Below are 12,881 nucleotides of genomic sequence, written 5' to 3'. Positions count from 1 at the left end.
GCGCTGCTCGCCCACCTGGCCTGGCTCAGGGTGCCCACACAGCCTTCTGGTGTCTCCCTCCCCCAGGCCAGGAGGAGGGCACTATCGGCCTTGGCGAGGGCCCCCCACTTAGTCCACTTCTCCCAACAGCAGCCCTGCAAGGGAGCGGGTACATTGCCACACCTGCTAACTCCAGAGGCTCGCCTGCACTCTCCACCTGACATGTGTGCTTGTGTCCCCACATTGGCAAGTTGATCTGCTTGCCCGCCCACTCCTGGTCACTCGCTGCCTCTTCTGCCATCTGCCTCTAATACCGCCCACCCGCTTGCTGACAGGGCAGAGCATGGGGTGAGTGAGTTGCTGGATGTGCTCCACTTGCCTTGTCTGTGGGGGGGGGGGTGGCTGTAGGGGGGCACAGCTGTGTGAGAGGGGCATGGCCCTTGGGGCATGCCCTGGGTGCCATTTTATAACAGTTCACCCCTGAGAAGGAGTCAAGTGTTCAGAAAATGCAGTTGCAGTGGCACATTTTCAGACGTTCACATCACATACAGTAGATTCACTCAAATGGGACTCTGGATATTTTGGCTGACATACTAGTCAAGTCCATTATATGTAGTCATGACTGAGCTCTGTCTTCCCAGAATGCTCTAGTATATGCAGAGAACTCAGAGAAATCAAGGCTTTATGCGAAAGCTACAAAGTGGCACCTTGCGGCTGCTTCTTTCTACAAAGCCTGGTGCAAAGGGAAACAATCCTTCCCTTCCTCCCACAAGTTCTCTGTGGGAAAACAGTGTGGTTTTCTTCCCTTCCCATTGAGCTTCTGTAGAAGACAGTGCGGCAGTGAAGCGTTATTGGCAACCTGGCTTGCAGAAGATAAACAACTTTTCTTTTCCTCTACTGAAAATGAGGGAAGCGAGGGGAGAGAGTCCGTCTCCTTGAGGAGGTACTTTGAAGGAAGAGGAAGGATGCACACCAGCTGGTAAAGTGTGCTGTGTCTGGTCTCTTTTCTGCAATGTGAAGCCTGTAACTAAATCTTGTTGTTAGTGTTGGGGCAGACCTAAAGAGCAGCTGCATCACTATGTCCCAGATTTGGGACGTGGACAAGGTGGTGTCAACAAGGCTGAGATGTGGCTCGACAGCCACAACCTAAAGCGACCTCAATGGCTGCTGTTGCACACCAGCATCTTCTTCCTCTAAGGCGTTGTTTCCTCCCCTTGCCTGATTTCAGGTCGTGTGCACACCATCAGCCCTGTTCACACGTTACAGTGAGCACACGTACATCCTACGTTCCCGTGCATCCCTGGTGCCATAATCCTGATCTGATTTGTGTCCCCTCACATACTTTTTAGCGATCAAGAACATTTTGCGCTCCTAAACAAAAGTTTCCATGTCCTAAACCCATTGACTTCCGTAGCCTTAGAAGGGTGTGATTCTGCTTTTGGTTGGACTGTGTCACAGATCTCATATGTAAGAAATAGTTTGAACTTGAAGCCAGGAGATCTGCAAAGTGCCAGAAAAGAAAAGGAAGGAAGGAACAGGTCTTGACTTAACACAGTACTAAGTCAAGCCACAGTCTCTTTAAGCTGTGTACAGGGATGACTGGCTTGGCAGAGCACAACTGTGAAGGTGTGGGGTAAATCACCTACAGCAGAGTAGCACAATATACTGTCTACTCATGCTGAGCTAAAACTGCCAGCTGACAGATGAAGAAGTTCTGCTGTGCCCATGTGCCTTTTAACAGAGCAGTCTGTGCCATGGCACTAAATGGGTTAGATGATAGTCAAACTGTGGATTCAAAAGCGGACATCCCTGTGCTTGGTTGTATGATGTTTGGAGAATTGTTTTTCCCATTGGATGTGGTCTCCAGTCCCCCGTTCTGGAGGGAAGCAGGGCAGACAAAATACCACTGTTCTTATTGGCTGGCTGCACTGGATAAGATAAAGAGGCCTTGGTTTTTCGCCACAAACAGCTTGTGGCTCTTGCGGCTTCCAAAGAGGCAAAGCTAATGTCCAAACGAGGGTTTCTGACTGTGGAGAGGATGCCAGCACATCTCGTCTTGATGTCTCATGTTTATGTTTGGGGCTGGATTACTGGCAGGGATGCATCTTCCTCCTGGGGATCGCTGTTCTTTCATCAATGCAGGATTAATACTTAGAACTATTTTAGGCAAGCTTTAGTTGGGCTAAATTGCAAACCATCCAACTTGTGGTTTTGGATGGAGAAGTGTAGAGGAAAACTCCTTGTGTTCAGCACCCACTTAAAACCCACTTAACCCTCTGTGTATAGTTTTCTGTGTATTCATTATCTATCAAATTTGTATTGGTAAAGAAAAGGTGCAGCAAGCATTTGCTACTTATCTGCTGTGTTTGAAACAGAAAGTTAGAGGTGCTCTTGTGATATTGGCCAGAGGCAACTGCAGTTCTTCAAAAAGAAGGCCAGTGGGAATCTTTAGTAGAGCCGATATAAATTACTTCTGTGTGGGTGTGATTTCCTGATTTGATTTCATTGTCTCTACAAATGCAAAGGCATTCACAGCACCACAGAGCTTCCACACAGGGCAATTTTCCACTTATTCCCCTCATGTTTGCCATTTCCCCTCTCCCTTTACCGCTGGTGGGCTCTTTGCTGCTTTTCTTTTTTAATCTGTACTTTTTGTGTTGCTGAAGAATTTTAACTCTATAACAATGTAGTTCCTATTGATAACTTACTACTGATTTTCTTGCCAGTCCATCCACAAGTACTGGAATCAGTTTGGGCACAGTTCTTTGGCATATTTGCCCTCCCTCTGCATTTTTACAGTTGTGGAGTCAGTTTATGTTTTTCCACGTGCACTTTAAATGATCAGAATTTTTAGGAAAGGGGGCTGTCATCATTGGAGGTGTCACAGTGTCCCTTTTGTATTTTTGCAAATGCTTCTGTTGATAAAATAACTTCATTTTTTTAAAAGGAACTAAAATGGCAATATAGCATTGTAATGATAGGTTTAGCAGGCTCTTTAAATCCCCAGTTTTCCTTTTTTTAAAAAAAAGGTAAGTCTCTAGCTTTTTCCCTTTCAAAGGTCCTTTCTTCACTTACCCTTGTCCGAGGGTTGCTGCGCGCAATTCCCAGCACGCACAATTCCTGGTGCGCGCCCCAGCTTCCCCACGACCCCGCGTAGAGCGCGGGGTCATCAAAAGGCACCATTTCAAAAGGCGCCAGGAATTACGTGCGCTGAGGGGGCGCGAGAGAGGCAGCGTCGGGGCGGCTACGTTCTCGCCGCCCCTGAAGTGGGGAGTGCAGCTGTACCCCGCTCTACTTGAGGAGAGTAGCGCGGGGCTTAAGGTAAGTGGGGAAAGGGCCAAAGATATAAGGGAAAAATGTATATCTCCACAATGGAAAGGGCTAGAGACTTAATACTGTTGTTTGTTAAATGAAAGCTGGCAAATCACAGAACCTGCTAAACGTATCATTACAATGCTACAGCAATATTTCGATATTTTAATGCTGTTAAAAAAATTGAAAACAAAATCAATTATCTGTGGGGGTGGGGGGGTGAGTGGTTTGATGATGACGATAGTTCAGTCATTGAAAAGTAGGCTAGAGGTAGGTAGGAGTGGGAAGGATGAAAAAAAATAGAAACATTATGCCTGAGGGAAAAGGCAACTCCAAATCAACTTCCAGAAAAAGATATGGGTAAAAATGGTCCCAAAAGAACAAGGATAAAGACAGCACACGTGCTTGCCCACACGTATGCATACACACATGAAAACTAAAGGCTGAAAAGTGTGGGCAGCGATTGGGATAAACCAAAGCAGCATGGGACCAGAACTGATAGAAAAAATCCATGCGGAAAAGACCTCACACTGGGAAGCTCCAGGATTAATTCCCCAATCAGCCATGATGGTCACTGAAGGGTGATGTTGGGGTAGTCACTTTCTGTCAGCCCAATCTACATGACAGTGTTGATGTGAGGATAAAGTGGAGGAGAGAAATGTGTGTACAGTCTTGAGCTCCTCAGAGGGAAGAAGTGATATAAATAGGATAGAGCGAAAGAAAAGAAGAGCAGGAATGTGTGAAAGCAACGGGGAGTCAAGACTATTGTTCACTTTACTTGGGAACAGCTAATGTGCCCATCTTGTTTGCTGCATATGTGAATTATGTATCCTGAGAGCCTTAGAGACCTTTTTCTTTGCTCTCCCACAAGAATCAGCACGTAGTCAGATCACTGTTAAGATCAAATGGATTAAAACATCCCATCCCATCCCATCCCATCTTTTATTTTTTAAATTCCAAATAGTTTGATATTTAGACATTATAAGAAATGATTTCCTAAATAAAAGCATATATCTGGGTACTTACTTTTTGAGGGCAGAGGAGAGAATTGAGTGCTTCACAGAGTACTATTTTTTTGTGCTGAATTATCATGCCACATTTTCCCCAACTCTCCCATTTTCTGTGGTTACCCTTGCAAGTAAGCAGTTTGGTGCTGAGGAAGTGAGCTGTGACGAAGTGAGCTGTGACTCACAAAATCTTATATTAAAAAAAATGTTATTAGTCTTGAAGGTGCCACTGAAATTTTGTTTTATTTTGCTATAACAGACTAACTCGGGTACCCCTGAGCAATCAGCAACAGAGTGGCCTCGGGAAGTTTTCAGTTCTCCTCCGCATCTTTTAAATTGGTATTAATAATTTGTCATCTGGTGGGATGGGAAAGTAGCTGAAACAGCTGAACAAAGGGGCATCAACTCAAATCACCATTATTCTAGTATTTCTAGAGAATATGGATTTTACAATGTGTCAGGAAGATTTGTTTTAATATTCTGTATACTATTAAAAAAATTGGGCCATTTATATACAAATTTGCCACACGGACTTGCATTTGTAATTACAATATTTGATTTTTTTTGGTAAAATTTTTAGTTGTGGGCAGAAAGGAGAAGAAAAGAGAGGTATAGGAACCATAATTAAGGGCAATAATGATATTTAGAGAACCAGGCCAGGCTTAGGAAGCCCACCTGCAGATTCCTCTGCTATCAAAAGTAATCCCACTTTTGTTTGTGGTTAAGAGTGGTGGACTCTGATCTGGAGAACCAGGTCTGATTCCCCACTCCTCCAAATGAGTGGTGGACTTCTAATCTGGTGAACCACATTTGTTTTAATATATTTAAGACAGTAGCCCGGTTCCACAAGGGCAAAACCTTTGGAAACAACATTGACAACTGCTGTTGGGAAGTTAACAGTGGATGGGACAGAGGACATAGGTGTGTGTGTATTTGGGGGGGGGGGGGAGGTGGAACAAATCGACCAGCTGTCAGGATAAAATAGTCTAAAACATGAACTTGCCATGCAACACATTACAGAATGCAGTGTTCTACACATGTGGCAGTTGCCACAATCAAACTGCAGCACCATGCCAAATGTAACATTTAGACCAGACCTGAGATGTCCCCAAAGTGAAAAAGAACACCTCAGCAGGAGATCTTCTTAAACGTTTGTTTGGAATAAGAACTGGCAACTGGCAACTTTTTAAGTTCAATGCTGACGTTCCCCACACTCTGAATTCTTCCTAAGTTCTCTGCACTCCACATTCTTCCCAAGTTTTGATGCTTGCATTGTGCAAGAACAGGCATTGTAAAAATATGCAGGCCTGGCTATGGCGACAGCAAGCACTTGGAGCCTGGGGAAGGAGGGTATTCTCATTAGCCCTTGGAATTAGCTGTTACAATGCAGGGAACAGCTGGAAGAGACCTAGCCAACATCACAGCCATTTCTCCTGAGCCCAGCGTCATGGAGTGCTGAGCCACAACACTCTTTAGAAAAGCTTCGAAGCACCAGGTGCTTCCTGTTTTTAGCAGGGCAGAATTTTTGCTGGATGAGACATTGCTCCCTCCAGACACCAAACATGTGACGGAGCAAGGCTGAACGGGCTCCGGCTCGAAAAACAGTCAGCAAAATGTGTGCGTGTTTTGCGAGAGAGAATGGATGCTAGTTCATGCATTATATTTGCCTAGGCAGCTACAAATACACATTTTGTATTAGAGTGCTGTGTATGCATGTTCAGGCACTGCATGTGTTCCTGTGGCATTTGTTCATGTACATATAGTCACTTTGGCCTGGCCACCCCAGAAAGAGCTGCGGTGTGCAGTTTCTGTGCATCAGTCTATAGAATCAACCCATTCAAAGCTGTGAGGGGGTGGGGAAGTTGTGAAAAATCAAGAAGATGAAATTTGGCATGGGTGAGGGGACAGTGGCAAGGGGGAGATTTTGATTTCCAAATCCAAATTTGCTTTTGTCCTGGGAGATGGCAAGCTTCTCTGGGCTGGTTGGTTGGTTGGTTGGTTGGTGCCCTGTATTTTTATACACGGTGGAGGAAAAAGTATTTGGGAGACTTAATGAGCATTTGCAAAGCACTGTGAGGTGTCCAGGCCTTGTATACTTGTGATTAGCTCTTGGCATAAACATGTCCCTTGTTGCTTGTTTCTGCATCTGCTACAAGCACTGTTTACTGGAATTAGCATCCATGACTAGGGCTAAACTTATCCATAAGCAGGGGGAATAGAGTCGGCTCGCCCTCTATTGGAGTCTCTGGTGACTATGCCTGTGGGTACCTAAACAACACACAGTTTCTCAACAGTTTGCTTCAAAACATGTTATTCTTTTGTCTCCCTATTATTTAAAGCAGGCAGATCTTTGCGCCTAGGCCCAGGTTCACCCACTTGGGGATTGCATCAGGCAATTGTTTCCAGTGGGGAACCCTGCTGTGATTTAGCACTGTCTGTTTTTTGGGGCCAGGGGGAAGGAGGTTGCCCCTATTTATTTCTATTCTCTCCTTGCTCTCTTGTACCTTGCAATAATTCCCCCCCCCCCCTTTGCCTAGCCAAGGGACAGAAAAGCTACTTGCTGAAGGGATAATAACACCATAACTGTGGGCTAACTGAATTCTCAGATAGGTTAGCAATAAGCCCAAATTGTGTCAGTTAATAGTTATGATCTTTCCTTCGCGTGTGTGGGAAATTCTGATGGGTCCTGCTTAGGCAGAGCCAGATGCTGGTCTGTGAAATTCCTGATGATTGATCTTTGGCTTCATGCAAGTCCTGCCGGTGATTTCCTTTCTCTAGGACAGAGCTGGTTTTCTAGGTCAGACATGCTGAGAAAGCCAGGGCCATCAATTGTTGGCAGGGTTTCAGATGCCAGCCAGGTGCTTTGCAGCTCCGGCTTCATGGGGGTCTCTAAATAGAGAGACCTTAATCATGTTTTTCTCTCTCACCTGGAACGACAAAGTCATACTTCTTCATAGTTGTCATTTATAGCTCACAAAGGAGGCGGGCAAGTGTTGAATCACCTAGGCTGCACCTTATCCCTAATGTGGCAATTCACACACTACCCTTTAGTTTAAATATTCTTGTTGTCTGTGAGGTAATGTTTAAAGGGGAAAACCGATTTGTGGCACATGTTGTCCTTCTCACTTTCTCTGTTCTGTTTTGTCTTCGTAGCAACCCTCTGGGATAGGTTAGGACAGTTAAAGAATAAGTGACTAGGTCGACGTCATTCAGTAAACTTTTTGGTTGTATTTAACTCCAGGCCTTGGAGATAGTGTCTTTCTAAGACATTCCTTATAGGAAAGGGTGATCTCATGAGTGCTGATGGCCTCCACTATTCCCTTTCCAAACAATTCATGCTCCCCTTGCCCCTATTCAAATTAACTAAGAGCCTCAACTGAATCAAGTAGGCACATGTGTATTTATGTGCCACCAGTTGTGCAACATCTGCTGTGAGCCATATTGACCCTGAATGCAGTTCAAATAAAAATTGTTTGTGTGAGTGTTAACAGGGTGAAGGTCTGCTCTGTTATGATAATATATTTTCCCACTATCGAGAACAAGGCAGTTTGCACTGTAGGCTTTAGATCCAAAAACCCTGAATGTCCATCATGATTCAACTTACCTTTATTTCCTGGGATGGGGTGAAAAGTTTAAAACTCCTGTTCTAAAAATGTGAGTTCATTGTGTAGCGGTTATTCCTGAACGTTTACAGAACTGCCAAAGATATTCACTTGCATGCATATAAGGAAAGCCATGACCACCTTTGCAAATTTTTGAATGTTAATCTCGCCTTGCAGCTTGTAAAGCGGAGGGTCAAGTATCAATGTCTATTCTGGAGTCTGGCTGTGGCATTTATGTGGTGTGCAGCATTTTGATGGAAAACTTCCAACAAAGCAGGACAGTATCATGAATGGAATAGGGGAAGAAGCAAGTGTTGAGAGAGGGTTGCGCTGGTTGGGTGGGAGCCTGGTAGAGGAGATCTGTTTGACAAGGACAGCAGAAGCACAGAGAATGAGACTTGGCAGGTAACATCGTTGGAGTGGTAACATCCTTAGACATAATTGCCTAAGGGTTGGAATGAGTCGACAACTCACTTCCAACCAGTGGATGAGCAGAACTCACGAAGTGAGTCCTGCATGCCCATTGGTTGGAAGTGAGTCCCTCACATTCCAATCAGTCCCTCTACCTGCCTTCCCCCTGACCCAGGAGCAAGCTAGCCCCAGCAGGGAGGGCAGTAGGAAGCTGCCCTCCCTGCTAGGCCCGCTCACAGTCTCCTCATTGCTCTGTCACCCTCAGCTCACCTCAAACAACAATCTGGGCCAGTGGGGAAAGGCATTAGGAAGCCTCCCTCCTCTCCAGGCCCTCCAGCACCCTCCCCATTGCCGCACAACCCTCCCCACATCCAAAGCAAAAAGCACGGCCTACCTGGAAAGGATGAGGAGCAACAGCCTTGGATAAGTCTGGCTGGGACTGGGGCAGATTCTGATGTGGGGGCACACTCCTAGGAGGAAGGGGGTGGCAGTCCCCCATGCTCCTCCCCCCCCAATCTACAGCCCATTTTATTTCATTTTAAAATGGGCTTTACTGCTAGTTGAGATATAATATGCAGCAGGCAGGACAAGTCACTTGTCTAAAGTACTTGGGGTTGATGGGAACTGGAAACTTATAGGGAAAGAGTAGCCAGTTGAATGTGTCCCTGAAGAACATATTTTATGAGCTCTTGGTTTACTCTTGCAGAAGCCTTGTGTATCGGATAAAGTTTGTGTGTTGTGTTCAATTAGGCTGGTTTGTATTGGCCAGGACAAACTGAATATGAAGACCACAATTGGTGTTTTTAATTCCAGGCATGCTGTCTCTTGTATCCAAATTGTTTCATAACCAGTTGTCTTTCTCTCTTTTTACAGGATTGCCCACAGATCCTTCCCTCTACCCAGATATATATCCCTGTGGGTGTAGTGAAACCCATCACCCTGACAGCTAAAAATTTACCACAGCCACAGTCAGGACAGCGCAATTATGAGTGCATCTTCCACATCCCTGGCAGTCCCACCCGTGTCACTGCTCTGCGCTTTAACAGCACCAGCATCCAGTGCCAGAACACCTCGGTGAGTCCACTGCATGTCACTGTCCTCTGAAAAAAATGCTTTGTCTCTGATACACACTTTGGTCTGATGTGCAAGTAACTGATAGAAAACCACATGCTGATTTCTTATCACAAAAGACTTCACTTTCTGGGTCTTCCTCCTACCAGCATCTCAGGTAAAAGGTCACTCTGGTTGTTTTCTTGCTACCGGTCATTCTTTATCAGAAGACTTTAAATGTGTGTTCACTGTATTCTTTGTAGCCTGAGAAGGAATCCCGATCCTTTTGGTTCTACAGTGTTATCCATTCTCCATTCTTTCTGTTTTTCTTTCCCTTCAGCTGTGTGAAATTGTTCTGTGCAGGATCAACATCCCCTCCTTCCTCTGCCGCTGAGCCAAAGCTACCCAAGGGGACTGTGCTGTGTTTTATGAGCATTTCCAAAGAAATTTGCTTATGAAAGCCAGAAAAACATGCCTAGGCCTGAGCCAGCTTTGCTGCTGTCCCAGAGGAATTCTCCTGTCCTTCTCTGTACCCTGCCCACACTTGGACTGATCCCACTTTACAAATAGACTTTAGTTAATTCTTGCGAATATCTAGCATTGTACACCTTCCCACCTGCTCATGCAAGGGTAGCTACACTTCTCCAGGTTATATTCCTAACATTTCTGCCCAGCCTTCTTGTCAGCAGTTGGCTTTATCCTTTATTTTCCACACACAATTTTTTAAAGCAGTTAAATAACCAGAAAAAAAATTGATACTAAGAAACAAACTAAGCTTAACTACAATTCTGAATCTATTGAGAGAGCCAACTGAGTTGTATGAATGGTACCCTATGAGGGTATAAATCAGCCAACCAAAGGTATTATCTAGTGTTCAGTCATTTCTAAATGGCTTTCTAGACAGTTATGAAACCTGTCAAAATATAAACTTCTGTCCCCCAGCACAATTCTCACAATACTACCACTTACACATATTAACAATTCTCTCTATGCTTACAACATTTCCGGAATATATGTTTTATTCTGTTGCTTCTTTTACATTTAAAAATAATATGAGCAGTACATTTTCCATTTAGAAGAAGAAGAAGAAGAGTTTGGATTGATATCCCCCCTTTCTCTCCTGCAGGAGACTCAAAGGGGCTGACAATCTCCTTGCCCTTCCCCCCTCACAACAAACACCCTGTGAGGTAGGTGGGGCTGAGAGAGCTCCAAGAAGCTGTGACTAGCCCAAGGTCACCCAGCTGGTGTGTGTGGGAGTGCACAGGCTAATCTGAATTCCGCAGATAAGCCTCCACAGCTCAGGCAGCAGAATCAAACCTGGTTCTTCCAGATTAGATACACGAGCTCTTAACCTCCTACGTCACTGCTGCTTCCAATTTATCTTTACATTCTTGAGAAGGTATTTTGTTGACCAAGCTTGTTAAATTGCCATTGTTGCATGTTCTCCTGATTTATTTCCCCAGTTCTTTCAACTGCCACTCTGGCTGCAGTCATCAAGTATCAAAACAGTTCATTGAGTCGGTGTTCTGTGCTCCACACTGGGACTTCTCTTGCGCACGCCTGCCATGGAAAGATTTTCAAGTTTTTTGTCTCCTCTTCATCTCTGAAGAGCACTTGCTCCCCTCCCGCTCCCCTTGGGAGGGAAGATTCCCATGCAAATGGTCACTTGATGGGAGGGGGTGGAAGTGATTTCCACAGTCCCAATATGTGTCTGCATAGAAATCCACTCAATGAACTACAGTTATAGGTAAGTGTAACTCTGTTTCTTCAGAGTTTCTTGAAATATTATTTGGGAGTATGCCTAAAATAATAGTTTAGCCTCCATAGCAAAACAAAAACGAAACAAACCAACCCCCCCCCCCCCCCCAATATGGCTTGCTGTTTTTATTCCTAATTTTTTTCTCAATGCAGAATCTCCCTAAAAGCCCCCTGACACTGAATCTCTTGCCTCTGCTAGTAACTCTGCATTAGAATAGCGCATAACAGTTTGTTGTCTTGTTGGTGCTCTTCTGATTAAACAGTTCTGCTCACCATCTAATGCTGCAGGTTCCCCCCTTATCACTACTTCTACCATATCACAGCTGCTGTGCTGGGAAATAAGTTTTGTCAGGCCAGCAGAGTGATCTCATGTGATCCATTCAGAAAGTTCACAATATTGTCAGCGGGGGAGGTCTGATAGCAAAACTCCTTTCATCTATGGAGCATGGCTTTCCTTTGGCTAATCTGTTGGGCCATCTTCCAACCTTCAGTCATTTATTTGACAGCAGACCCTCCATTTCCAGCCTCTGTTTTAATCCTCTAATTTTTTTTCCTGTCATTCACAATGTGAAAGGTTGCTTATAGCCTAATGTGAGCAGCATTCCCCGTTCTTCTGCTCTTTGGCAGTATGAGGGACATTGCAAAATTATTGGAGAAGTAATGTTTGCTTCAGATGATGTTTCCTTTGTCCACTTGCTGCCAGTATTTTTTTCCTTCTTGGACTAAACTTAGGGCAAGAGATCTTGGAGAGCACCATTTCCCTCTTCTTCTCTGGCAACAGTTGTTTGCACGTACCAAGGAAAAAGTACTCAACCAGAAAGGTTCTTTATCTGAAGAGTGAATGCTGTTGGAATATTCTCAGCTACAGAAATAGTATGGTTGGAAACAGATGCAAACTGCAAAATTATAACTAAAAATCCTGCAAGTAGATTTTTAAGTCTGGTTTACTGGCAACCCTGCACCTTGTTTATATCAAGAGAGTGGATGATACCTCAGCTAGGGTGCTCCTTCTGTTGACCTTCTTGATTTTAGACATTGGATAGAGGTTGTATTTATTGACTCATCCTGAAATCCAGGTTACTGGTATCTGCTAGAGTTTGGATTTAATCCTCCAATATATAAATCGATACGTCGCATCTGATAGAGAAGCAATACAGATCAGGTCACTTGAGACTTGGGGGTTTGGGTAGCAAAATAACCCAGGAATTTTGCATTGTTCTGTTTTTGATATTGATATAAATACAGGATCCAGGAAGACAGTGAGCGTGGACAAAGAGGAAGGAAGGAGAAAGGCAAGAATAGCAACTGATGCGGATATTGTGTATCACATGCTAAATTGGAAGCAAATGTTTAATTTGGAGGTAGGCAAAGAAGGCAGAAAGGAATGGTGAAGATGTACTTTCTGAAAAGAAAAGTGAATAACATTATTTTGATAAGCTAGTGCATTGTTCAACTAGTAGTTTGGGATTTGCAGGATAAACCTAAGTGTCGTTGGTGGCTCATCCACATGTCTTTAGAAGCCAGGAAAGAAGATATTTTTAATTCTTATCTACCCATTGCCTCACAGATCTTGCCCTGACAGAGATCAGTGACCCCCAAATCAAGGGCTCGCGAAACATTTGATCTATGGTTTTCACTTCACATTCACAAAGGGACTGACAATCTCCTCCCCACCTCCAACAACAAACACCTTGTGAGGTAGGTGGGGCTGAGAGAGCTCAGAAGAATTGTGACTAGCCCAAGGTCACCCAGCTGGCATGTG

General features: G+C 44.5%; 1 protein-coding gene across 1 annotated transcript in view; it reads left to right on the top strand.

Moving 5' to 3' along the window:
• The window catches only part of PLXNA1 (plexin A1), a 515,790-nt gene that overhangs the window by 294,114 nt on the left and 208,795 nt on the right, over positions 1 to 12,881 (top strand). The window contains 1 exon segment of the mRNA XM_048489929.1: positions 9,185 to 9,385. Within this exon segment, the coding sequence (XP_048345886.1) occupies positions 9,185 to 9,385 (201 nt within the window).

Source organism: Sphaerodactylus townsendi, linkage group LG03 (assembly GCF_021028975.2).
Source record: "Sphaerodactylus townsendi isolate TG3544 linkage group LG03, MPM_Stown_v2.3, whole genome shotgun sequence".
NCBI lineage: Eukaryota > Metazoa > Chordata > Lepidosauria > Squamata > Sphaerodactylidae > Sphaerodactylus > Sphaerodactylus townsendi.
This window is presented reverse-complemented; position numbering and strand designations above follow the sequence as displayed.